At 36.5% G+C, this 22,928-nt stretch overlaps 1 protein-coding gene across 17 annotated transcripts in view; it reads right to left on the bottom strand.

The window, feature by feature from the left end:
• Positions 1 to 22,928, bottom strand: part of KIF21A (kinesin family member 21A) — a 151,459-nt gene that overhangs the window by 57,581 nt on the left and 70,950 nt on the right. For all 17 annotated transcript variants that reach the window (XM_047740896.1, XM_047740897.1, XM_047740903.1 and 14 more), the window contains exons 2-10: positions 13,644 to 13,866; positions 13,316 to 13,498; positions 11,792 to 11,941; positions 10,948 to 11,082; positions 10,028 to 10,195; positions 8,086 to 8,201; positions 4,808 to 5,003; positions 4,221 to 4,410; positions 3,800 to 3,863 (exon numbers count right to left, since the gene is read on the bottom strand). In XM_047740896.1, the coding sequence (XP_047596852.1) occupies positions 3,800 to 3,863; positions 4,221 to 4,410; positions 4,808 to 5,003; positions 8,086 to 8,201; positions 10,028 to 10,195; positions 10,948 to 11,082; positions 11,792 to 11,941; positions 13,316 to 13,498; positions 13,644 to 13,866 (1,425 nt within the window). The remainder of the gene's footprint in view (positions 1 to 3,799; positions 3,864 to 4,220; positions 4,411 to 4,807; positions 5,004 to 8,085; positions 8,202 to 10,027; positions 10,196 to 10,947; positions 11,083 to 11,791; positions 11,942 to 13,315; positions 13,499 to 13,643; positions 13,867 to 22,928) is intronic.

Genomic DNA, 22,928 nt, shown 5'->3' with positions numbered 1-22,928 from the left:
GGGTGTCTAGTGGGTTAAGTCTCTGCCTTCAGCTCACATCATGACCTTAGGGTCCTGGGATCAGGGAACCCCCACCCCACCCCCCACCCCCCCACCCCACCCCCCATCAGACTCTCTGCTCAGTGGGGAATCTGCTTCCTGCCCCCCTCACCCCCGCCTGCTTCTCTGCCTACTTGTGATCTCTCTCTCTGTCATAAATAAAATCTTTTTAAAAACCCTCAAAGTCAAAATTCACATTTTTCTATATTTTCAAGATAGCCTGGGTACATAATAATGAATGACAAGAATAAACAAAACTATAATAAATTAGCTATCAATAATGGCCTGTTTTGTTTTGGTTCATTTATATAATAACCAGATAAGTTCTTTTTTTTATTACCTGATTTAAGTTTGAATTTCGTAAGGGGTATATTCAATATTCTTCAATGCTGGTGCTGATAAAAGCTGAAACCTTTAGGGATCAGCTCCACAAAGCTGAAGATACATTAGCAGAAATTGCTTTTGGGGCTTTTTTGATAACAACGCTCTCTTTCTCTTCCCACTCACCAACCCACCCTGCCGCCTGCATTTCATTTAACAGGAGACCAACCAGTGAGTCATTAGGGGAAGAATACAGACTTCCCTGGGAAGGAGCAGACTGAAGGCTTGCATCGTAGCTCTGTCACTCACTTGATCTTGGGTTATTAGTCTTTACAAGCCTCTACTCTTTCCTCAGTAGAATGAGATGAAAATATACATCTCACTATGATTGTTATGAGGATCAATGATATAACAAATTTAAAATTCACCAGACTGATAATATATGTAATGAATAATAACTATTCCTTGCAAAAAGTTGGAAATGATATAATTATCAAGCAGTGAGTGATTAGTTAAATGAAATAGTTACAACTACGAGATAGTGCCACATGGAATCATGCAAAAATTATGTTAGAAAAATACACAATAACATTTAAAAATGCTCATAATATCTTGTCACATTTCAAAGAAAAGATAGTAAAGTAATATATATATCCATATCAATTGCTAAAGTATGCACTGAAAAAACATTGAAGACGTATATTAAAATATTAACATTGGTTCTAGCAATAGCAGCAATATGGATGACTTTAGTTTTTTATACTTTCCTATCTTTTCAAAAATTTCTATAAAAATTTTAAGCTGCACCTAAAAAAACAAGAATTAATTAACTAATTAGTGTCCACTATTATTTTACAACAACTAATGGGTTATGCAGATTTATTAAAAGGAAACTAGTACTATTTTACAATTAGAATAAAACTCAAGTTTAAACATTCCCAAGTGGCAATAAATCAATATAAATGTGCATTATGTTAAAAGAGCTACAAATAAATGCCTTCCAAAGATGGAGTTTTGATAGATGTATGGATTGGAGTAGGATTTAGTAAAGAAAAAAACTATATGAGAACGTGGACCTAATAAATACCACATTAGGCTGTGACATCTTATTCTTTCATTGAGCCCCATAATAACTCCTTGAGACTATCAGGTATTACCTCATTCTTAGACATGAACAAACTAAAGCTCAGAGATGTTAAGAATCTTGCCCAAGGTCACACACTTATTAATAAGTAGAAAATTTAATTTCAATCGAGGTAATCCAATTTAAATTCAAAGCTCATTTACGCTCATTCCATATATACATTATTTTTATATTGTAAATTACAGTCTTGAGATTCTGGAACACTACCCTCAGAAGTCAGCACACCTAACGAAAGAACCATCAAAGAAGTTTTCGACAAGTATAACACACCGTTAATTTACACCAAGGAAGATTTGATCACTGATTGAACTCAGGGCCCAAGAGTCACCTCTATTTTCTAAATGGATTAAAGAATGGTATTAGATCAAGAACTTGAAAAAGAAAGATATTAGATGTTCTGTTTAGCCATCATAAGGAGTAAAAATGATTCTGTTTTGTAGAAAATAATGACACTAGCCAAGCCATTTGTCTTATAGTGAGGTCAGGCTGGCTTAGATATGGTCTTAGAAGAGAAGAAATAAAGCATAAGAACCAGAATTTAGAATGAGCCTTAAAAATTGACTAGTGCCAGGGTGCCTGAGTGGCTCAGTGGGTTAAGCCTCTGCCTTCGGCTCAGGTCATGATCTCAGGGTCCTGGAATCGAGCCCCACATAGGGCTCTGTGCTCAGCGGGGAGCCTGCTTCCCCCCCTCTCTCTGCCTGCCTCTCTGCCTGCTCGTGATCTCTGTCAAATAAATAAATAAAATCTTTAAAAAAAAATTGTCTAGTGCCAAAGAAATAAAAGAGATAAAGAGAAGCAGTCCAGGAGGAGGAAGACAACCTTTAAGAATTCAAAAATATATATACCAGTTATGTCTTAAGGAATGGTAATTAGGATCTATGCAGTAAGGTCAGATAATCAGTGTTTGGCAGCAGATAGGAAAGACCACTGCCAACATAGGATAGAAACTGTTAAGTCCCGATTGGCTGCTGACCAGAACCAGGACCCCATGTCCCAGAAGTCTCCACCAAAAAGGCAAAGCTTACATATACACAAAAAAAGGTAACAGGTATTTGAGTAACTCTATCCAAATGTCTTATTTGTTTTCACTTCTTGAAACATTTAAGGGAACCAGTGTGCCTTGTGGAAGCAGAAATAATGGAAACAATAGTCATCTCCAGGGATCTCTAAAACAGCTCAAAGGAGAAAGGAAAAGCACAAATACAAGATGGAGAAGTGTTGGGGTGGCTATGAAAGACGATCTCCCAGTTGGTTATTTTCTGCAAACGGGTAGCAAAAATGAGATCTGAGCTACTCAGGATGCTCCCCATGGAACTGACTATAGCTACTTCAAGAGAAAGTAGCTCAGCCATCAGGGCAGACCACAGAACCTGAAAATACAGAAATGAATTCTGTCCCTGACCTGCTTTCTAATTTGTGTTACCCCAGTCTGGGCCCAGTGGTCTCCTCCACATTCCTATACCAGGTGTGGGTGTTCTTTTATATAAATTTTGTCATTCCATTTCCTACCTGTGAATACATGTAAGTCACCCAACCTGGACTGAGAACTCCTTATGTCATACCTGCTGAGTCCACAGCACAGTGTTTGGCATACGGTGAGCATTTGTAGTATGTTGTATGTGAATATGGAAGGAAAACTGTTAGAGATGCAGTGAGTCACACATAAAGAACAGCTAGAGAAGTAGAAATGAACAGGAGTAATGCGACATTTTAAAAATAAGAAAGGATTTGCGGTGTCTGGATTGCCCAGTTGGTTGTGTCCAACTCTTGATTTTGGCTTAGGTGATGATCTCAAGGTCATGAGATCAAACTCCTCATGGGGCTACCCACTCAGTAGAAAGGTCTGCTTGAGATTCTCTCTCTCCCTTTCCCTTTGCCCTTCTCCTCCAAAGTATTAACTAAATCTTTAAAAAAAAAAAATTAGAAATGACTTATTGATGTTGACCATTCTCAGATGGTGGAGATAGAGGCACAGGGAGGGAAGGCACAAAAGTAACCTCATAGATATCAGTTATGCTGGTCCTGTACTTCCAGGTTTGGTAAGCTCCCAATGAGCGGTATAGTAACTAGGGCAGGAGGATAATATAGGAAGATAAAATAGGAAGAGAAGGGAGAAAAGTAGTTTGGAATGTGACATTATGAGAAAGGCAAGTACCTATTCCCCTAGAGTAAACCTCACCAAAGGACTAAAATATCACCAAGAATAGTTACTAACAATAAACTCAACAAACAGCAGTATCGCTATATACAAAACCCAAAACACGTGCATTACATATTAAAGAACATGAATTGCACCTGAGATCTTCGATTTCTTTGATATAACTATGAATCATATTGCTGATCTCCTCATTCCCTTCACCTGCAAGACAAAATATGAAATTAAGAATTTTCTTTAAATTAAAACTTCAACAAGACAGAATCAGAGAACAAAAATTATGGAAATAAAACAATAATGTTTTAAAACACAAGTCATACAGCAGATTTCCTACCCTTAGTTATATAAGCAGACAATAAAATAATATTACCGAAGCAAAGGGCACATTTTATTTCTTTAAGAACATATTATTTATAAATTAAGTATTTAACTTAAAATCACAGACTGTATATACACAGACTGATATTTCTACTTGAAATATTCCAGGTAATTAATGACCACAAAGAATGTTTCCTGCCCTCCAGGAGTTAATCCCTCACTCATCCCACCTCACAGACATACCTGCTCTGGCAAGAACCTGGTTGGCCTGATCACTAACAAGCTGTGTGATTCTGGTCCTCAATGCATCAACTGTCTCTTGCATAGCTTTAATTCTTACACGCAGGTTATTATTTTCAGTCTGTAGCATAGCATTCTCATGAAACATGTCATTGATGCTTTCCACACCCTCCTCGTCAATTATTCTTTTACCCTAGGAAAGGAAAATATTTCCGTATTTGTTAAAGGGCCTTAAATATACAAGAGTTTTGTTTAAGGATACAACACATCTACAACAAAGAGCACTTTTGTTTTAGTAGCCTCAAGGCAAAAGAGATCTTCTTCCCTCTACTACATCCCTCTGTGCATTTGTCACTAAAGAAAGGGACTAAGGAAGGCTTTTGAAACAAGAGGTTGGTCAGGTGGATAGACTGAACAATATTCAAGGTTACCCACAAGGAAAACTAGAGAATTCTATCTCCAAAAGGAAGGAAGCTACTATTTTGACAGATGAGAGACTCTGGAGACACATATGTCTAAGCTATTACAACAAGACATCACTGTCTTCACAAGATGCACCACAAAATGCAAAGTCAAACCGATTCACTCACTGTTTTGTATTCCATGAGCTCCATCTGAAGCCGTGTGATCTCACTACGAAGTGCATTGATTTGCTGACTAGCTCTGTCCTGATTGACCATCACCTTGTTCTTGATATTTCTAGCTCGATTGGCATATTTCAGGGTATTTAAGGTTTCCATAAAATCTCTGTCTGAAGGGCTAACACATGCTATCATGATTGTTTGGCTGAAAGTTAAAAAGCATAATTAGGTTCACAGGAAAAAGCAAGTAAAACACTGAAATAAGCATTTTTAATATCCTGCCTTTTAAATAGTATCTTATCTTCAAATTACTAAAAGACCGATACCACTAACTTAAAAATAAAAGCAAATTTAAAAGTCTCCATGCTTTGAGACTCTCTGAAGGAAAAAGATTTCTACGTAGGTGAAATTGGGGAAAATGAAATTATGTTATCCTTCTTTTACCCACAATATTTTGAGAAAGCACAGGTGCTCTCTTCTCACCTCTACAAAATATTTCTGAAGCAATGCAAACAATTCTAAAATTTAATCTATCCATAATAATGACAAATTGTATTCAAAAATCATTTTTCATATCTCCTTAATATTTCAGGATTTTAGGGTTTTTTTCTTTTTATTTAATTACTTGTATCCTGATTTTTTTTTTTTTTTAAGATTTTATTTGTTTGACACAGAGAGAGAGAGTACAAGCAGGGGGAGTGGCAGGCAGTGGAAAAGGGAGAAGCAGACTGTCTGCCAAGCAAGGAGCCTGATAGGCTCAATCCCAGGATCCTGGGATCATGACATGAGCAGAAGGCTGATGCTTAACCAAATGAGTCATCCAAGTGCCCCACTTGTATCCTGACTTTTTATGTCAGCAAAGAAATTTAAACAAATCCTATCATCTGAACAAGAAGAATATTTAGTAAATACACGTTTTACAACATATAACCTCATTTGTGAGTGAGTGGTCAAAGTTCCTAAGTTTTTGGCCAGATTACACAAGAAAAAAAAAAATGGAAAACAGTACTTTATTGTCCTGATGAATTGTTCTGCCAACCAAAGAACAGGATAGTGAAATGCTTAGTATGCCCAGCTATTCTGTCTGTCAATGAAACAGACATGACGATTTTAAGTAGCACTTAAACACTAACTGGAAAATATATAGGAACTACAATTAAGGAGCTAATTTATCCACCCTGGTAGAAAATTCATGCCTATCAATTCTGATCTGTAGCCTCCTCGTCTGCTTCCACTGCCACCTTCCCCCAGTAATCTCAACACAGCACTCATAGTAACCCTTTTAAAAGGAGTCCCATTCCATCCATCTTCATCTCTTAATAATGCTTATTCATCTGTATTTCCACACAGTATTAGTCAAAATTCAACACAGGTATCATCTAGTCCAAGAATTCAACCATCAATTTGCCTACTTTCTTTCTTTTCCTCAAATCCTTTGTGTATCTCTTTTTTGTTGATTCTTTATTTTTATATTATTATATTAAAATTTTATAGACCCCAACTCTTAGACCCTAAACTCCTAGAGAATAAGGATCATCGTTTTATGCATCAATACACTTTGTGTAACACAATATTGGAATCTAGTAGATTATTAGTAATTGTGATTTGTGTCACATATACATAATATTTACTTATTAGAGGTCAGAAAATTAAAATTAATTCATGAAGAGGTACCTGGGTGGTTCAGTCAGTACTTCAGCTTAGGTTATTATCTCAGAGTCCTGGGATCAAGCCCCACATCAGGTTCTCTGCTCAGGCTCTAATCTCATTTTAGGATGAGATTAGAAAAGGTTTTTTCTGCTGAAGAGCTACTGCTCAGTAAGGAAATAGGTGAGGAACACCTGAGACTATAGCCTCTCTGTATTTAGCTGTAGCCAATCTGAAACTCCAGAGGAATTCAAGACCAACAGTGCAAATATCTTAGACTGTTTATAAGGCAAGAAAACTTTCAGAAGCATTAAAGTACTCAAAAGTATTAAAACTTGTAAGGGGAGGACATTTATCATCTCTGCTTTATTTTATAGTTAAGAAATAAATATAGGAAAGGACTACAATTCAGCGAACTTGAAAAATTTATATTTGGCTTAAAAAAAATTGGTCTCATTATACTAAGACCCAGATTAATATTATCAAAATTATCAAAATTCTTCAAATTATAGTTGCTCAAAAAGGAAATCTGTAAGTGTAATTATCAGATCATTTTATAGCATCTAATAAACTTTCCAATAAATGCGTCAGACCTTTGAAAACAGTGTAAATTAGATTCACTGTAATTGTCTGTAACTTGTTCCATTACATTGATTGAATTTAAATGCCACAAATATTTCCACTTGTAAAACCAACATACTGATGTTTACCAAAAGGAATTTATTACCAAAAGAATGAGTTTAGCTGATGAAATATATCAGAATGATGCAAAGTATGGAAAAAGAGGAATATTAGTGATATTGGCAAAGTTAATAAACAGCAAACATCCTGTATTTCATACAATTGACATTTTTAAAAAAAAAGTATTTCCACATGAAAAAATGTTAAATTTTAGAAGACTTTGGGGTACCTGGGTGGCTCAGTTGGTTAAGCATCTGCCTTTAGCTGAGGTCATGATGCCAGGGTCCTGGGATAGAGCCCCTCATCAGGCTCCTTACTCAGCAGGGAGCCTGCTTCTCCCTCTCCCTCTGCCCCTTCCTGCCCCTACCCATGCATGCACACACGCTCACTCTCTGTCTCAAATAAATAAATAAAAATCTTAAAAAAAAAAAATTAGGAGACTTTGTAAAAAAGTATCAATATTTAGTTACTTTGTAATTACTTAGAAGACAGCATTTATTTTTCAACAGAATTTTATTAGGCATCTGCCATGTGCTAAGCACTCAAAGCAGAAATTATGATATAGTAGAAAAAGTACATGCTATGAAATTCACTTACAAGCTAAGTGACTTTGAATAAATTACTTAAAGAGGTTAAGTAATTTATTTATTATATTATATATATAATATATTATAATATTATTATATCATAATTAATTTATTTATTATCCAGAGAGCTGGATTTCAATTTCCTTATCTGTAAAATAACAACATAACACCTATGTAGGGGATGTTATTAAGGATTTTGTGACATAATCACATACAAAAGGACTCACACTTTTTAGGTACTTAAAAATCATTTTTCCTCATTCAATTAATTGGCTTTATAATAAAAACAGTTCTTATAAATCACTTTACAAATTTACTTTAAAATTAATTAAGTGAAATTCAGGAATATGGAGGATAATCACTTATGCATACCTATTACCCCCAAGGGAATCCTGTAACAGTCTTGTCAGCTTAGAATCTCTATAGGGGACATGGGTGGCCCTCTTGCTCTTATCTCCCAATGCACTTATTACATTGCCAAGTGCCAACTAAAAGAGAGAGAGAGAGAAAAGAAAGTAATAAAATTGTAGTAATTATAACACTTTGAAATAAAAAATCTTACAAAGAATAACACGGAGACATGACAGAATTGAGAACATGTTTGGTTTTGTTTCACATTTGTATTTTGAAGCATGAAGTACACTTCGAAGTTTTCTATGGTAACCACTAAAAACTAACATCACTCAAATGTAGTACTATAATATACCTGTAACTCACAAGTACTTAAACTTCAATTCAGAGATTTTCTTTAAAAATAGAAATGTGATACAACTGACACCACGTAACCATCCCTAGAATTATCAGAGCATCAGGCTGTATCCTCAGAAAACTGTCAATTCATGTGTCAAATTCTTCTCAACTCAATGAAGAAATAAAACGTTTAGGTAGTTTAACAGATTCATGAAACTTTTTTAGTGCCATATAGCTTCCTTATGGAAAAACAAACTCTTCTTTAACCATAATAAAAATATCAGTGTGATTTCTCTGAACAAGGTGTTCTTAACACAAGTATAGTTATCTTTACAAATATAATGAATCTATGTGCTATTCATCCAATATTTAAAAAGTAGGTCAAATTACAGAACTCTCGAGTCACTCCTCCTGAGACTCCTATTGTTTTCCCTACCATAGTGAAGGGACAGCTAGAGCTGACTTTGGTCACACTCGCCTTCAGTAATGCAAACAGCTATAACCATGTCTTTGTCAGGACCAATGGATCCTGCAGAGACCGATATCAGCATCACACTGTGTCTTAGTTCCCCTTCTCCAAAGAAGCTGAAACTTTACCAGATGTGTCCCGACATGTTTCAGTGGCCTAAACAAGGAAACAGACCGATGGCTTTTGTTTTTTCCTGACAGCACAAATGGAAATTCCACCATGATTTTATCTCCTAAGACATTCAGATCACTACACAAAGTCTAGGATCCAGGTCACTCCCTTTAACACAACACTGAACCACAGTGTAAACATCAAGATGGAAGTTGCAATTGGGAAGTCTGGCTCTCTCTATCCAGGCTTCGTTGTCAATTTCCACACCAAGAGTTAACAATCGTCTAGGAACAAATACTGGACAATATTAAAATAGGACCATCTGACTGGCATCCCCGGCTGTAGGCAGGGAGGGAAGGAAGCAAAGCAGAAAACACAGACCCTGATGCTACCTGCATCACAGAAATTTAGGGATGTCATTACTTTTATGCAGGAACAAATGTCTAATTTTATAATGAAAGTCAACAGGAAAAGATTTATTATACAAAAACTTGCCCTAAAACTTTTTCTTCTATAAACACAAGCTTATACTAGCAAACAAGACATTTTGCTATCAAAAAATACCACTAGGTGGCATGGTATTAAAATTAACTCCTAATACAGGAAAATTATCATTTTATAACAATCATTACTTTAAAAAAAACTGATTATAATACCCAAAATAAAATGACTGTCATAAAATATTAGCCAAAAAAATCTACTTTGAAAAGTCATCCCATGAAATATTCAATATTAAAAGATTTTGACAATGTATTTTTAAAGGTGGGAAGAATTTTTTAAATCATTTCTACTATATATATTATTTTCTGCATATATCATAAAATTTAATCCAACTAAATCTATACACATGTAAAAAACTGCAATGTTTTAAAGAAAAAAGCCTATAATGTGCTTTACACCTAAATTTATAAGTTTACTGTAACTTTCATTTTTCAGCTCAGCACGTGAAGGATTTCCACTGGGGTATTATATATTACCAAAGGGAAAAGGACACAAGGAAAGTTCTGATATATTCTCAGCACAAAGCTATGGTCTTAGTCTTACAAGTCCACAGTTGATGGAAATGCCTTCTTTTGCCCGCTCGCCTGTAGCTCCAGTACGCTTCAGTCTTTCTGATCCTGCCAGATCAACAAAATGGAACTTTGCAGTCAAGGTTTCAAATTCATTCAGCTGTGATGATTCAGAAATCACCTTATTATCAGTCGCATTTTCCTACAATTGAGGAAATAATAAAAAAATATTTTATTAATGTGACACTAAATATCCTCTGATCTCACCTTGTCCTCATTATATGTACATTAAATAATTAAATATAAGTATATATTAAATACACATAATACTCAAAAATAGGCAAGTAGCCAAATAAATGTAAAATGCAAAAAAAAATTACCGGCAATTAGAAGCTTAGGCAAAGGTAGAAAGAAGCTTGCCAGTCAGAAACCAGATGTTATCAACTGAGTCTTTGCTTATACTGATGAAGAGAAACCTGGAATGCACAGTCATCAAAAGCAAAGGGTCTCGGATGACAACATCCATCACCACAAAGCCACAGCTAGCTTTCTGGTTGCCGCAGACACATATCCATTTTTTATCTCAAAATCTTACATAGTTGGCCAGCCTCAGTTTAAATACAATCAAAGCCATCTCATTAGGAAAAGGAATGATTAGCCAAACTAAATTTGACTTAAATGGATTCTCCTGGGATTTATGTGGATTTTTAGGAAAACGAAGCCTGCAAGTTTAAGAAATTAGAACTAAAGGGTTCCTAGGTGGCTCAGTAGGTCAAATGATCATGATCCCAGGGTCCTGGGGTCATGTCCCACATCAGGCTCCCTGGTCAGTGGGGAGCCTGTTTCTCCCTCTCCTTCTGCCTGCTGCTCCCTCTGCTTAATGCTCTCTCTGTGTCAAGTAAATTTTAAAAAAAAATCTTAAAAAAATAAAAGAAATTAGAACTAAAAACTCACAGCATCTATTTGGGGACACATTCTGGTTTGACACAAATGAATGGTAAAAATGGCATGTGAACGAGAGCTCTGAACATTCATCTGGGTACTAGCAGTAGTCCGGGATAAAGCACCCAGCTTCAAACACTGCATCATCTGGAAAAGGAAAAGAAAGATTTTACTTGAACAATATTTAAACAAGATACGACACAATCAGAAATCTAATCTAATGGCCAAAACCTACCATATTAGGGGATATAAAAGATGTGGATTTTCATATTATTTTAGTTACAGGCACTTTCTGAGCTGAACTTCTCAGTATAATAGTGCATTATTTTTTTAATAGGAGAAAACACTGAGATTCCATTGTCTGTCATTTGCTGACATTTGCAGCTTCCATTCCAAAACTGTTACAGTAGAACACTTGGGAACAAACTGAGAAACAACTTGAATTACTCAGGCCCTTCTGTATCTTCCCTTGAAATACTTTTCTGTAACTTTTCTTAATAGTTTCCCTTTAGGAACCATGATATACTCCTACATATGTGACAGCAAAAGGAACAAAAGGATTGGGCTCATCCTTCACCTTCAATGATCTAACTCTCTTTCTCTAGCTGTGAAAAAAAACTATACATACATTGCCTTAGATTCTTTTTATGCTATGATAAATGTATTGACTTTATCATAACCCTGACATTGTAGATAATATAATCCTGATATAAAAAATGGGGAAAAAGACAAGATTTTAACTCCATATTATATATAAGGATACAAATTTCATTCTTGATCTTAGGCAAACTATCAGTAAAGCTGATTATTATATAAAGCCAAATATGCTCTACTTTAACTTTAACATAAATGTCACCTCTGATTCTGTATTCACAGTACGTGTTGTGACTCCCACAGTGTAAATTCCTCCAGTTGAATCTTCATGAATTCTTATATTTGATTTTTTATTTTTTGCATCAATATCACGAGTGGTATCAAATAAATCAAGGACCTCTTCATTATATAGCTATCAAAAAGAAATATTATAAGCTTAATTTTAGCAGAAATCGCCTCATGGCTTTTAACATATATTGCATATTATCTTTCAAACATACCTTAAAACATCTTCAAAATAATATATTTCTTTAAAATAACACATGAAAATGAATGATACAATTATTATTACAAATACAAATAAATGCCAGATTTCTTCATAAGAGTAAGAACAGTAAATGTCTTAATCATGACTAATGAGTTGAAGACTAACTAAAATGATCTATTAATCATTTGCAAGAGATAAATAATTATTTGTAAATATAAGTAAACTCAGAAATACCAAATGCAGACAAATCCTAAGCTTAGGGAAGATTTTAAGAATTTTTACTACTTCAGCTAAAAATATTTCCTATTGCCCTACAACCTTATTAATGTATCTAAAAAATTAGTACTCAGTATTTTTCCAAGGTCAGCAATGATATTAGTGTTTCTGTATCAATAGTGGCTAATATTACACCTTCGAAGAGGACGCGTACACCTATTTTTCTATCGATTTGCTTACAGTCACAATGCCTAACTACAACTGGATGGTGAAGGGGAAGGCAGAAGAACACTGTTTCTTTTCTTTTTCTACCATCAATTACCTTTCTTTTGGTAAAAAGTACATAGGTTATTCTCAGTTTTAACTAAATTGGGATGTCCATTAAAACAAGCAGTAAGATAATGGATGTTAATTTGAATTAAATTTTCTATTTTGTGCTATATAATGCTGAATAAACTATTTCATCAATGATCAAAATCATTAGCTCAGGCCATCTAGACTAGAACCAGACTAGAACACTCTTTGGACCAAGCACCCAGAATTATAATGGTGCCATCCACCTAAATGCAGTACTGCTCAAGTCCCAGATGTCCTCTTAACTGTATGTCCCTCGAACCAGACTAGACTGCCCTAAATTAATCCAAACCTGCCCCAACCTTTGGACATTACATAAAACACAGGCCTATCCTTGCAGCAATACCAGCTTCTGCAGCCCCATTAGTGCTACAGCCTCAGTCCTATTATTCTGCACATCTTCCCTCCTTCTTAGCTGCTGAGTTCCCAGATCTTCGTGAGCCTGCCTACATTACAACAGTAATTATAAGATGGAGTCTGAAATAAACAATATTATTTTACTCTATGAACACTGGTCAAGTCTTTATAATTTTTTATATCAACAAGAATATTTATTACTTATTGTCTATTATTACTACAACCTATTACCTAAAATTAATTTACTCAAATGTTATTTATTAAGCACTAAGCGCCAAATACTGTACTAGAAACTGGGAGTATAAAGTCGTTAAGCGTTATGGTCTTAAGGGAAAGATACAAAGGAAACCAATGACACAATTAGACTATTACCTCTAAGAATTGGGCATTCACTTTAAAATCTGGAGGAGGAAGCCCATTTTTAATTGCAGTGTGTTTTTTCTCTTCAATACTCTTGAAAAGGTGTTTAACAGCACGAGAAATAATACCCTGTTCTTCCTCGATGATGTTAACATCAAATCCTGTTCCCATTGTGTATGTTTTGCCAGCTCCAGTCTGAATAAAAGAACAGAACAGAGAAAAATGCATGCTTGATATTAATAACATAAGTTCAAGAAACAAAAATAAAAGTGCAAGTGAAATGACACTTCTGAACAGTTACAGCTTCTAAGAAACTAATTTGGTTAAGTAAGACACTTACTTGTCCATAGGCAAAAACGGTAGCATTGTATCCTTCAAAACAACCTTCAATTAGTTTTTCTATACATTGAGTGTAGATCTGCTCTTGCTGAGATTCAATGTCAAACACATAATCAAAAGTAAAAGCTTTATCTTTCCCTAGGAAGACCTGAGGTTCTCCCGGTGTGACAGATGTACAAATATGGCATCCTTCAATCTTCTCTTTGGCAAGCTGTGGTCTTATTCTGTGAGAAATAATTAGGAAAAAATAAAATGAATGGGAAAAAAAAAACCTGAAAAATAGCACTTAAAAATTCCTAGCCAAATATTTTTAAAACACAAATGTAATCTACTATTGCTTCTTCAGTTGCAAGTTTAAATAAATTAAATTATACTGGGCCAAATTCAGTATGAGTTATTTGGCAATCCCAAAAAATCATGAACAAGAATACAATTAATCTTAAAACTAAATACTTTGGATGAATGCTTTTCCACAACTGTAACAAGTTAAAGATTCAGTTAAAATAAATTCTGCCACCAAAATGCTATTTGTTGCTGTTATTTTTGTTTTAAGTTTCTTCTCTTTATTTTGAGGGAAGACAATAGCCAAAAGTGAGAAATTAAGTACATAATATTTATCTTGATGCCCCTAACTTGCTTTTTTGCAAATCCTTCACCAATGGTTTCCAAACTCATTTAACCATATCCTTCTGTCAGCTTAACATCTTAACGCACACTCTTACAATATATAGGCACATGTATTTATTATAAATGCTATGCACATACTCTACAGATGTGTCCCATATGATATGCACAAAAGCACAAGTTTGTAAAGAAGGAAATTAAAAATAAATACAAAGAGATGTTCTAATATTTTCTCTCCAAAACCCAGTGATTCAACAGGCATACCTCTTAGGTGTTCTCTCTCTACTTGGAAGACCACAGCATTATACCCACCTTACACCCAACCCCCTTCTACTCCAGATTCTAGTACTTTCCTCTCCTGCTTCTCTTCCTGATTTCAAGGCCTATTTTTATTTATTTTTTAATTTATTTATTTGACAGACAGAGAGGGATCACAAGCAGGCAGAGAAGCAGACAGAGAGAAGCAGGCTCCCCACTGAGCAGAGAGCCCAACGCAGGGCTTGATCCCAGGACCCTGAGTTCATGACCTGAGCTAAAGGCAGAGGCTTAACCCACTGAGCTACCCAGGCACCCCTTCAAGGCCTATTTTTATTTATTTATGTTTTTAAGATTTCTTTTTAAATTTATTTATTTGACAGACAGAGATCACAAGTAGGCAGAGAGGCAGGCAGAGAGAGGAGTAAGCAGGCTCCCCGCAGAGGAGAGAGCCCGACGGGGGGGCTCGATCCCAGGACCCTGGGATCATGACCTGAGCTGAAGGCAGAGGCTTTAACCCACTGAGCCACCCAGGCGACCCAAGGCCTTTTTTTTTTTTAATTTTATTTATTTATTTGACAGGCAGAGATCACAAGTAGGCGGAGAGGCAGGCATAGAGAGAGAGGGAGGAGGAAGCAGGCTCCCTGCTGAGCAGAGAGCCGGATTCAGGGCTGGATCCCAGGATCCTGGGACCATGACCTGAGCCAAAGGCAGAGGCTTAACCCACTGAGCCACCCAGGCACCCCCAAGGCCTATTTTTAAAGAAGGAAAGTAAATATGGTGATATATTGCTAATAGAACAAACCAAAATCTGGCCCTATTCTACTTAATCTATAAAAAAAAATATCCTGGAGTGCCTGGGTGGCTCAGTCAGTTAAGCATCTGACTCTCGATTTTGTCTCAGGTCATGATCTTGGGGTCATTAGATCAAGCCCTGCATCTAGCCCTGCTTTGAGCCAAGCCCCATGGTCCCATAGGGCTCCACACTTGGCAAGGAGATTCTTTCGCTCTGTCCCAACCCCCAACCGCTTGCACTTGTACTTGCACACGTGTGCTCTCTCAAATAAATCAATAAAAACTTTAAGAAAAAAAAGTACTATCCTGGACATACACCTCACTAATTTACTGTACCTAGGTTTTTTAAAAGATTCCTATTTGCCATGAAAAAGGAAAAGCAGTTTAAGGACGAAAGTAATGATAGCCAGTGACAGAAAACAGAAAATGATAAACACAGACCAAAGAAAGGATTTTAATAATTTTTTTTGAAGATTTTATTTATTTATTTGACAGATAGAGATCACAAGTAGGCAGAGAGGCAGGCAGAGAGGGAGAGAGGAGGAAGCAGGCTCCCCGCTGAGCAGAGAGCCCCATGCGGGGCTCAATCCCAGGACCCTGAGACCATGACCTGAGGCAGAGGCTTTAACCCACTGAGCCACCCAGGTGCCCCCCAAAGAAAGGATTTTAAAAGAATCTGGTCCCAAATTCTTATTTTTTGAGATATGAGGTTGTTTGTTTGTTTTTAATGGGATCAATAGAAGTGGAATGAGTTCATCAATTTATTAGAGATAAAACCAAACCTAAGACCAGATTGCCTGACTTTTAACCCTTTCAGGTTCATCAGGAAGGAAAGTCAATGGAAGTACAGGAAATATAATACTGAGAAGGGACTGAATTTCTACAGCCCTAGCTAGCAAAAATGGAATTCTACACACCAAAAAAGTGCGTTAAGTAAACAACATATTTATTTATACCATTTTTTCTTTCCTCTGTGATAATGATACTTTCTTTTTATCAAGTCTTCAGTTACACTTATTTGTTTTAATGGAACACAGTAAGCAGTGTGGAGCTGGCTAGGTACCATGGAAAGAGCAATAAAGTGGCCATTAGGAGACCTGGGTTTCATTACTCTGTCACCCCGCAACTATCACAGTCTTCCTCAGAGCTCCCATTTTCTCACCTGTGCAAAGAAACCATAATTTCCAAGGTCCTTTTCGATCTAACACTATTTTGACTGCAGGATACTGTATTTTTAAAAGGGGAGAAGGAAAATTATATTTACATACTGTTATAAAAATAGAATGATATCATAACAAATAAAACGAAGGGTTTCTTATAAGAAGCCTTAGCCATGGACTACAGAAAGAGCTAATGGCAGTAGCAGCTCAGGCTTTCTGGCTCCATGTTTTCTGGATGAGTGAGTGGTCTTTCTCAAAATTAGTATTCTCTTCCTTTCAAACTCCTTTTTTCCTATCTCACTTCATTCAGTCATGGGGTGGAAACCATAACAAAATCCCCATTCTCCTTGGGAGAATCACCATTCAGACTGCTGCCAAGCTAGAAACAGGAGAGTCAACCTCAATTACTCCCTCTTCCCTATTCCATCTACCTAATTGCTCTCCAAGAGCTACTGTTATCTCTGAAATAGCTCAAAAGCCCACCAATTTCTTTCCTTTCCCATTAACACCACCATTATTTCTTACTTGGATTATTTCGAGTCTCCTCACTAGCCTGCCTGTGTCAATTCTTGCCCCCACCAATCTGTTCCATACACTGCGATGTCAGTGATATTTGTAAAATATGAAGTTGATCATGTCACTACCTTGCTTAAAATCCCTCAGTATGTCCCTAAATCCCTCTACAGTCTCTCCTCTGGCCATGCTTCATCTTTGAAATAAAGAATTTTCGGGCGCCTGGGTGGCTCAGTGGGTTGAGCCTCTGCCTTCGGCTCAGGTCATGATCTCAGGGTCCTGGGATCGAGCCCCACATGGGGCTCTCTGCTCAGCGGGGAGCCTGCTTCCTCTCTTTCTCTCTCTCTGCCTGCCTCTCTGCCTACTCGTGATCTCTCTGTCAAATAAATTAATAAAATCTGTTTAAAAAAAAAAAAAGAAAGAAAGAAAAGAATTTTCGTTGTTGGTGGTGGTGATGGTGGCTTATTTTTAACCAGTTTTACTAATAAACTATGCGCTCTCTCTAGCCTCTATACCTTCAAATGTACTGCTCTCTTTCCCTGGACAGTCTTCCCCACTCTCTCACTTCCTAATTCCTTTTCCAGCCTGAACATCTCATGTTTTCAGTCTGTTTAGATTTCACTTCTTCAAAAAGCTCTAGCTAACTCTTTGCATTCCAACATAAAGTCACATCTGAACCCAGGTCTTTCTCTCTCTACCTCATGCCCCCAGGATTCTGCTTTCTCCCTTCTTTATAGCTGCACCATGAAGCTTAACAAATCCCATGTAAGAAAACAGATAAAAATAAACTCAAACTGTCTAAATGAAAATAAGCACTGGGCTACTATCTGAAATCAGTGTCTCAATTTTTAAGGAAATTACTATAACCATGGGCTAACTTATTTGGCTATTAAGATTTCTAATTTCATTTTAACATGACAAAGTAGATGCTATTTGCATTGCAGGTATGACAGCCCATTTTAGAATGCCAACATCATTCAGAACTTAATCTCCCAACCTCTATTCATCTGATTATTATCCTTGCTAATGGCAAGGAGGGTTGTGTTTGAAGTATGGATCATGTGTAATTCCACCCATTTGCATGGGTGGGGAGAGAGAATGGCTTTACAAACCAGCAAGATAGGTGGAACCCTTTTCAACTGGATCCAGGCAATGGTAGTTTCCCAACAGGTCTGAGAAACTCCCAACTAGAAGGGGATGGTCTCCTCTACAGGCAGATAATTGGAGATTGATTATATTTTATAAAAGCTAGAGATATATTCATTCACCTTTACAATTCACCTTCAAAAATTAGTATTTTTTTTAAAGATTTTATTTATTTATTTGACAGACAGAGATCACAAGTAGTAGAAAGGGAGGCAGGCAGGGAGAGAGGGGGAAGCAGGCTCTCCGCAGAGCAGAGAGCCCAATGTGGGGCTCGATCCCAGGACCCTGAGATCATGACCTGAGCAGAAGGCAGAGGCTTAACCCACTGAGCCACCCAGGCCCTCCTCAAAAATTAGTATTTTAAACTCTATAATTCCCTAAATTTATACTTGAAAATTCTCACATTAAGTTCTAACCCAAGCCAACTCAACTGTTTTAATAATGTGAAGAATTTGAAATTTACCCAGCTACAAACCTCAATTTCAAAGGTATAATTTGAAATTATATATAAACAAAATATATCAGCTCTTCTGGGAAATAACAAACTAAATATAGCTCAAAAATAATAAAAATAAAAATGGAACCTGACATCTATGACTCTAAATATTTTGAAATACCTTCTTTCTTAGTATTTTTATGTAAAAATAAGAACATTAAATGTATTCATCTAATCCCAACACTAAGAAAGAATCAGTGTTAACATTTTGGTTAACATTAACACTAAGAAATAATAACAAAACCTCGCAGATTTTTCAAAAGGTGTAATCATGTTAAGTAAATACATTTGAAACTGCTTCCTAAAGAAAAACATTTGTGCATAAAACTTATGTCATAAATATTTAGGATAAGATATTTCAATATTTCATAGCAATATTACACGATGAAGGCCAACAATCATGGCCTATAATATTAATTTGCTAATAGAGATGATCTCTGTTTAGTTTTTTTAAATGTCACATTAAAAATGAATGTAGGCTGGGTGTGGCCATTATGGAAAACAGTGACAGTTTTGGTGGAGAATGTGCTTTTCTTCTTAGCATAAGGTATAGACTTTTTATCCTTTGTGGACCACTGATCAATGGGTGGGTCTGAACAAGGAAGTCCACGGAGAGCTATACCAAAAAAAAGAAAAGTAATTTGTTGTATCTAGTTTGTGAAGATTGAAGGCTTGAAACAATTTGATTCAAGCTGTTCATTATTCAGTTTTAAGACAAATGCTGTCTCCGTCTTCTCACATTTAAATCTTTCCCTTGACATATAGTTACTTAGCTCCTACTCTCATACTCTACTGAAACCCTTGGAAAGAGGCGCCAAAGAAACATTTCTCATTTCCAAATAAAGTGGACACTTTTTAGTCTTCATCCTACCTGACCTCTTTTCAGTATTTGACCCTATTTACAACTTGTAGGGGAGGGAAAAAACTTCTTCCCTCTAACCTCTTAGGTTCTACTGGCAGTGGTGCTGTAAATTAGACTGACAAAAGCAGACTAACAAAGGAAAAACAAAGTTTATTCACATGTATATCATGCATACACATGGGAATACTCAGTGAGGAATAATGCAAAGGATAGTTAGAATTTGGACTTATACAGCACAATAACAAAAGGAAAAAGAACTGAGTTTCTAGAACAGCAAATTAGTGGGAAGGTAAACTTAAGGAGAAACTAATGGATGATAAATGCTAAAGTTTGTTATGTAGGTTCCTCCATCTCCATTCTAGTGACTAACTTCTGTCCTTCCTGTCCAGAGGGGAGGGGAAACACCTTTACAAATTTATGCCCTGCTTTTAGACAAATAGGAAGAGGGAGAGGTCCTTCCTTGTATCTGCTCTTTTAAAAAATTGCCTTCCATGCAAAATAATCCTTATGTCAAAATGGCATATTTGGGGGAGGCATATTTTGCTACCCTTCATACACCATATTTTTCAATTCTTTACCTGCAGTTGGCTTTCGTGAAGTCACTTTTTTCTTTTAACCAATTCTGATTTCTGAACCAATCTTTTCCTTTTAGACCTCACACGTCAACTTGCCTTAAATGTCAGTGTTTCCTCCCCCAAATGTCCTAATTATTTAACATGGTATCTAACATTTTCCTAATCTGTTTTCTTCTTCTTGTTCCATTTTCAAATCTAGTTACATCTGGCTACACCAAACCATTGTTCATTCTTGATCTCTTTATATACTTTCATTCACCATGCCAGCACACATGGTTTTCCCTGTGCTTGGAATGCCAAGACTCCATCTCTCTACATGGACACGCCTTTGTAATTTTTCAAGACCTAACTCAAACATCTGTACCTTTATAATGCTTTCCCTGACCACCCCAAGCTTGAATTAATCTATGCAATTTGTACATGGTTTTAGAATGGTAGCTATCAAATTGAATTCTTATTGCTCTACTAGCAAATGATTTCTTTGAGAACAGAGAATAGATCTTATTCAATCATGAAATAAAGTAATTCAACATTTGCTGACTGAATCCTATCTACTGCTCTAGTTAAGGGAGGGCGGGAACCTTCCAATACTAGGCATGTGATTATCCCAATAATCTAACTTTGCTCCATCACTTTACTCTGTTACTAAAAACCTGATTTTGAACAATTATTCAACCACCCCATGTCTCAATTTTCTAATAATGGGGAGCCTGGATTTAATATTCTTAAGGTCCTTTCTAATTCAAATTCATCTTAATTATTCCTTTAAGAAAGCAAAATCCTGACTTAAAAGAATTATTAGTAAACAACCCTTTTTTTCCTGTACCCACCATTAGTTATACCACTTGTTCCTTATTTTTTCCCCTTATGTTTTATGGTTCCTATCATTCCCTTCAGTCTTTGTAGCAAATGTAACTGTGCCATAGGAAGAAGGAAATTTATTTATAAAAACATAACCACAGATCTTTGCAGTGGCAGTAGCTGGTGAATATTAGGAGAGATTCGGAGACTGACACCCATAACTTTCCTAAATTGGGCCCTGTTTTCTGTTCTCTGCCTTCATAATAATAACCATAACTGGTCTTAGTAAATAAGTATATCAAATAAGCCAAGAGCACTAGTTTCAAGATGTCCTGGATAGGACCAAAAAAAGAAGATAAATATATGGGGGTGGGAGTGGGAGGTTTATAACTGCTATCTGTTCAGCTAGAGTTTTAGTCATCAGACGCAAAAAAAAATTGAGTTTATTTAAAGTTTGATTCTGCCCCATACTGTTGGAGGAGGCAATCCTCTTTGAGCCCTGATCATCCCTACACAATTCTTACTGGATATGCCAAGTACACAAGTCCCTGACTGCTCTTTTTGAGGATCATTTCTCAAAGTTGCATTTGCTGCAAGCAACCATTAGGGATCATGTCTTCTACCTGACAAAGAGCTAGTTTGCTTCTGTTTACAATAAAATCATTGAATCCTCGAGTCTGGTGTTTCTCAATGGTCCACTGCTTGCGCAGCACACATATAATAGGCTTACCTGCATTGCCTCCATGAGAAGAGGGGAATTGGGAAGCAGTTCAAATCATCACGAAGCTTACAATGCTTTATCTCTAACTCAAGAACCTTGTGGTTTCTGCCACTATACATGAAACAGTAACAGACTAGCTTGTTAACTCGTAAAGAAGTTAAAATCTCGGGATGCCTGGGTGGCTCAGTTGGTTAAGCGGCTGCCTTCGGCTCAGGTCATGATCCCAGCGTCCTGGGATCGAATCCCACATCGGGCTCCTTGCTTGGCAGGGAGCCTGCTTCTCCCTCTGCCTCTGCCTGCCACTCTGTCTGCCTGTGCTCTCTCTCTCTCTCTCTCTCTCTCTCTGACAAATAAACTAAAAAAAAAAAAAAAAGAAAAGAAAAAAGAAGGTAAAATCTCAGCCTCTTCCCAGGTCTTAACACATACAAACTATGACATTTGGCAAGTCACTCTCTAAGCCTGTTTCCTTAGCTATAAAATGGTAATATTATGACTATAATATCTACATCACAGAATGTTGAACACACGAGTTAATACGTGGCAATGAAAGTCTATGAAGGTATACAGTGTTACTATGCTACTATTGTTGCTACAGCATCGCTTGAAAATTCTCCAAATCAGTTCCTTTATAAGTCACCTTTATCATCTTAATTCTGCTTGAACCTTCTAACATGGTATGCATAATTTATTCTTAGGTTCCCCAAACTATTGCCACATTTTTCAAAACACCCTTTGGATGTCCTGAGTTTATAGAACAAACAAATGTAGAATTGTTATGCGAAGAACAGACGTGTAACAGTGAACACTACCCTGGATATATAAGTATACATACAAATATACAAATATATATTGCCATGCAAAGACCATCAAGCAGAATAATGTTACACCTCCATTTGAAATGAAAAGTCATAACCCTAAAGTTAACTATTTTTCATAGCAATAAATACCCAAGTCTCATTATCCCTCTACTCATACTAACACAGAGTACAGCTGCAACCAAAATGGGAATTTTTATCCCTTTTAGTACTATCATCATTTTTACTATCTCCACATAGCCAATAAAGAAATTTCATTCAGAAAGGAAGAGAATGAAGTTCCTGTGTAACAGGTTCTCTTAAAAAGGGGAAATAGGGGGCGCCTGGGTGGCTTAGTGGGTTAAAGCCTCTGCTTTCAGCTCAGGTCATGGTCCCAGGGTCCTGGGATCGAGCCCAGCATCGGGCTCTCTGCTCTGCGGAGAGCCTGCTTCCTCCTCTCTCTCTCTGCCTCCCTCTCTGCCTACTTGTGATCTCTGTCTGTCAAATAAATAAATAAAATCTTTTAAAAAAGGGGGGGGGAATA

The sequence above is a fragment of the Lutra lutra genome, chromosome 8 (genome assembly GCF_902655055.1).
Source record: "Lutra lutra chromosome 8, mLutLut1.2, whole genome shotgun sequence".
Taxonomy (NCBI): Eukaryota; Metazoa; Chordata; class Mammalia; order Carnivora; family Mustelidae; genus Lutra; species Lutra lutra.
The sequence above is the reverse complement of the archived record's forward strand: the minus strand, read 5'-3'. Positions and strand labels throughout refer to the sequence as shown.